Source organism: Atta colombica, unplaced genomic scaffold (genome assembly GCF_001594045.1).
Source record: "Atta colombica isolate Treedump-2 unplaced genomic scaffold, Acol1.0 scaffold47, whole genome shotgun sequence".
NCBI lineage: Eukaryota > Metazoa > Arthropoda > Insecta > Hymenoptera > Formicidae > Atta > Atta colombica.
In genome coordinates, this window is record NW_017259536.1 from 1,943,794 (window position 1) to 1,947,955 (window position 4,162).

At 38.2% G+C, this 4,162-nt stretch overlaps 2 protein-coding genes across 3 annotated transcripts in view; one reads left to right on the forward strand and one right to left on the reverse strand.

Annotated features, from left to right (window-relative positions):
- LOC108691563 (protein TSSC1) overlaps positions 1-214 on the reverse strand; it is a 1,986-nt gene extending 1,772 nt beyond the window's left edge. Inside the window, exon 1 of the mRNA XM_018199357.1 lies at positions 13-214. Within this exon, the coding sequence (XP_018054846.1) occupies positions 13-75 (63 nt within the window). The 5' untranslated portion in view covers positions 76-214. The remainder of the gene's footprint in view (positions 1-12) is intronic.
- A 2,047-nt stretch (positions 215-2,261) lies between these two features.
- LOC108691561 overlaps positions 2,262-4,162 on the forward strand; it is a 32,299-nt gene continuing 30,398 nt past the window's right edge. For both annotated transcript variants that reach the window (XM_018199352.1, XM_018199353.1), the window contains exon 1: positions 2,262-2,810. The gene's annotated coding sequence lies outside the window, so the exon portion shown is untranslated. The remainder of the gene's footprint in view (positions 2,811-4,162) is intronic.

The following is a 4,162-nucleotide window of genomic DNA, read 5'->3' on the forward strand; positions in this document are numbered from 1 at the left end:
ATAGATTCATACTTGAAATTCAAGTCCATATATAACGGGAGTATCGTTATCCATTTCTGAAAGTATTTTCACCATACAAAGTATATTACACTTTATCAAGAAATGCGTGTTAATTTTCCAGACAGATAGAGCAATAGTAATCTTTGCAGATGGTAAACATTGTGTCTAATATCTATGAAGATAGCTAGATAAGAATTTAAATTTCATTTCATATTTTTACTAATGTCTAGACATCCAGATCCACACGATTCAGTTAAAAAAATCATTGTTCCAAGTAAAAAAATAATTCTCCAAGAATGTAGACATCAATGTAGTCGCAGTTCTGTGATAGCGGATAATTAAACATTTAATTAAAAGTAAAAACACTTAGACGTCAAGGATATCACGATATGTCGTAAACTGACATGACATCGATTTCAATATAATGCCGTGTTCACCGGCCTTGTTCAAACGCAAAATGCGAGAAGACTGTCCTATATCTCTTTCTACTAATGTAGGTAAAACTTTAATCTCATAATCAGTTATTTTTTATTCTTTTCTAATTTTTAAAACTAGAAGAAGATAAAAAGTAAGTTAAAGCATGATTAAAGTTAATCTATTAGTAAAAACGAGCACTAGACTGTGTGTTCTATTCGAGTCCAGTGACAAAGAACAGAATTTATTTTTTTATTGCTGCACTGGAACTTTAATTTTTTTCTTCTTACTTTTTGCCAACATTAAACATATATTTATTTCACTTTACAAAGAGCATATACTAAATGTTCGGGTTAAAAAATAGATTTGAAGGACTGCGATCAGAAAATTCATCCAATGTATATCCTATTCTTGAAATATCGCACACGAAAATAACAATTCCGTATCAATCGACCAATCACAATCGAGAAACTGTCATTTTCATATGCGAAAATTATTCATATATGTGCTCAAGAATAGGACTCCAGGGTTGCGTTCTAAAATTTAACTCTGTCAACTCGAGTATCATTTTATCCTTGTTGGTAACCGAATGTTGAATAAAGATAAAAGATACTCGAAGTTGGCAGAGTTAAGTTTTGAAATGCATTTCAGGAGACATTAATTTTCAATTTTGACCACAATTTAGATTTATTTTTATGAGCATTGAGCAATTGTATCTTTATCTTTGTTCAAATTTGATGAACAACAAAGATAAAATGACCAGGGATCGATTGTGTATTTCGAAATGAGATGAAATTCATTAAAATTTTCATAATTTAATTAATCAATACCTAGTAATCTTTGTTCACTTTTGTAATTTTCGAGTATGGTCAACGTGATGTTGCAAATACTTTGAAACATTTTTTAATTGGTCAGTTTGTCAAAATTCTTTCTTCTATTGGTTCATCAAACGTTGGAATTTCACCATTTCAATAAGGACAAAGGAATTTTGGCTCTTTTCTGATTGGTCAAACTTCAATTTTTCAATCTTCAATCTCATTCTTGCATAGTCTGATTCCGGCCTCAAAATACTTTTACATGTCAGCATCAAGCATCAAGTATCACGAACTTGTTATTCATCAATTTTGATCATATAACCTGTTTTTAGCGAAGAGTTAGCTGTCACGATGTTCAACGCTTGACGCTCCCATAGGCCGGTATTCATCGAGTCTTATTTCAAGACTGTCTTAAGTAATGTCTTAAAACGCTAATGCAGCCTTCTGATTGGTTCGTGACTTCTTAAGACCGTACTTAAGACGGTCTTGAATATAAGATCTGTTTATGAATATCGGCCATAATACTTTTAGACGAACCGGACTTCAGACGCATGCGCGTCCAATGTAGCTTCAGTAATGTACCGGTCACTAGTAAATGGGAGATCATTGGTCGCCTATGTAAAATTTTTTCAAAAATGTTGAAAATTTTAATATATTTTACATATTTCACATATGCATACATATAGAAATATATTAATTACATTTATATATATGTATACGTATGTAAAATATGTAAAATATATTAAAATTTTCAACATTTTCAATCCTAAGCGACTAATGATCTCCTATTTACTAGTGACCGGTACATTACTGTGTTACATTGGACACGCATGCGTCTGAAATCCGGTCCATCTAACTACACTGGCCAAACGGACCAAACAAACCGGCTAAATCTCATAATCTTCCAACGGTCGTCGTCGAAGCTGATCGAAGCGCTGTCGCGGCGGTTAACTCGAGACGAGGGGGGGGAATCGCGCATACACGTAGTCACGTATACGTTCCCGGTTCCCCCTCCAGGATTCCCCGCTCCAGTCCATCGCGAGTCGCGACGAGCGCTGTCGTTTCTTCGTTGGCTGTATAAGCGTTCGGGCGATCGTGGATCGACGAGAACGGAGCAAACGGAGTCGGGGAGTGGAGGCAGAGTCAGCCAAATCGCGGGACTTGTGAGGTCGAGCATTGTCGAGGCGAGTAACGAGCGGTGTATTGAGCGACGAATTCCGTCATATCATCCGCTTATTTGCCGTTCATCTCGGTTCGCGCGAGAATACTGTCGGCGTTTTGCGAGATCCTTCTTCGGTGAAGTCTTCGCGTACACAAGTGCGATCGAAGAAACCCGCGGAGATGCCGGATACGCACTGAACACGCGTACACCGATGGTTGTGACCATCGCCACAGTCGCAATCGTAATCGCAGCCGATTCCTGAGGCACGCCGCCGTTTTTCCCCGGAGATCGTCGGCCGGGAAATCCCCGGACGCGAATGCGCGTTCCTCCTCGCGGTCGTGCCGTCCTCGCGCGAGGATCGCACACGTCTTCCCTCTTCCTCCCGAAAGCGCCGCTATGCTGACGCTGCAGCATCAAACGTGAGTAACCTGTCGTCTAGAACCGAGGCCAACCGAGGCACCTTGCTTTCAACACGCATGTTATTTACTGTCCATGTTGCATGTGTCGCAATCTCACCCGCGTGTGTCCACGCACGCGTTTTTGGAGAACGGCACTTTTCAAGCATTCGCCGCTTGTCTTGTTTCTCTTTTTCTCTCTTTCTTTCTTTCTCTCTCTCTCTCTCTCTCTCTCTCTCTCTCTCTTTCTTTCTCTTTCTCTCTCGTCTTTCTCTCCGTCTCTCTTTTTTTTCTGGAGCGAAATATCGTTTAGTTAGCGGCCGCTCCACTTTTTGTCCGCCTTTTGCGATATCGCCGATACGCTCATCTTAAACCTCACGACTCTGTCCGCTTTTGTGGTGCCTGATAATTTGCGATACAGTTGGTTTGCGATACGGTGCGATATTTTTGTCCGTCAAACGATCAGCTGTTGCTGTTGACGAATATTGATTCGCCTTCGCCGCGCGAGATCTGAATTAATCATTGAGCTTTGCGGTAGATACGTCGGAGATGCGGATTCTACTCCGAATTGTTCAAAAGAGAAATCGGCCGTTAGCTTTTTGAATTAAAGAACATATGTGATACGTGTCTAAAAAAATATGCGTTATAAAAGCAGAAAGCCTGTTACCGCTGCAAAAAAAAAACATTTCTGACACATAACACCCAGACGAAGCTACGTAAATTTAGTTAGCGGATTTTTATCTTCGATTTTTTTTCTACGTGGAAACCGGACGGCGCGGTTTTGAAATGGCAATGCACATTTATCAAGTGCACACTGCTATCAATTGCTTATAATTGAATGGTATATTTAATATACGTCAATATAAAATGCCGTATCGATCATCGCGATTTAATTTCGGCGCTTGTAACGTCTGTGCACGTTACTTTACATGCGTGACGGGAAACACGCATAAATTACGGTGACATGTATACTAGCTTGAAGGAAAGCATGGAATACCATCATTTTAAACACTCGTTTTAAGAGAATTTTAATGCAATACATGAAAAGAAGGAAGAAATTTTACTGAAATATCTAAACATTTAGCTGAATACAGATCTGAAAATAATTTTGTTGAGCAATTAATAATTATCTAAGACATTCAAATGATTTCTCGAATGTCAAATCTTTGCATCATTGAGCATCATGTTTCAGGATCCTATATAATTATTTTGATGGTCCAACAAAATTATTTTCAGATCTGTATTTACCTTTAGATATTTCAGCAAAATCATTTCTTCCGTGAACTACAATATATGAACTATAATTATACGTTACATTATACTATAATTTTTATTTAATACAGTACGATATTTTACTTTAATCGCTTATAATATAA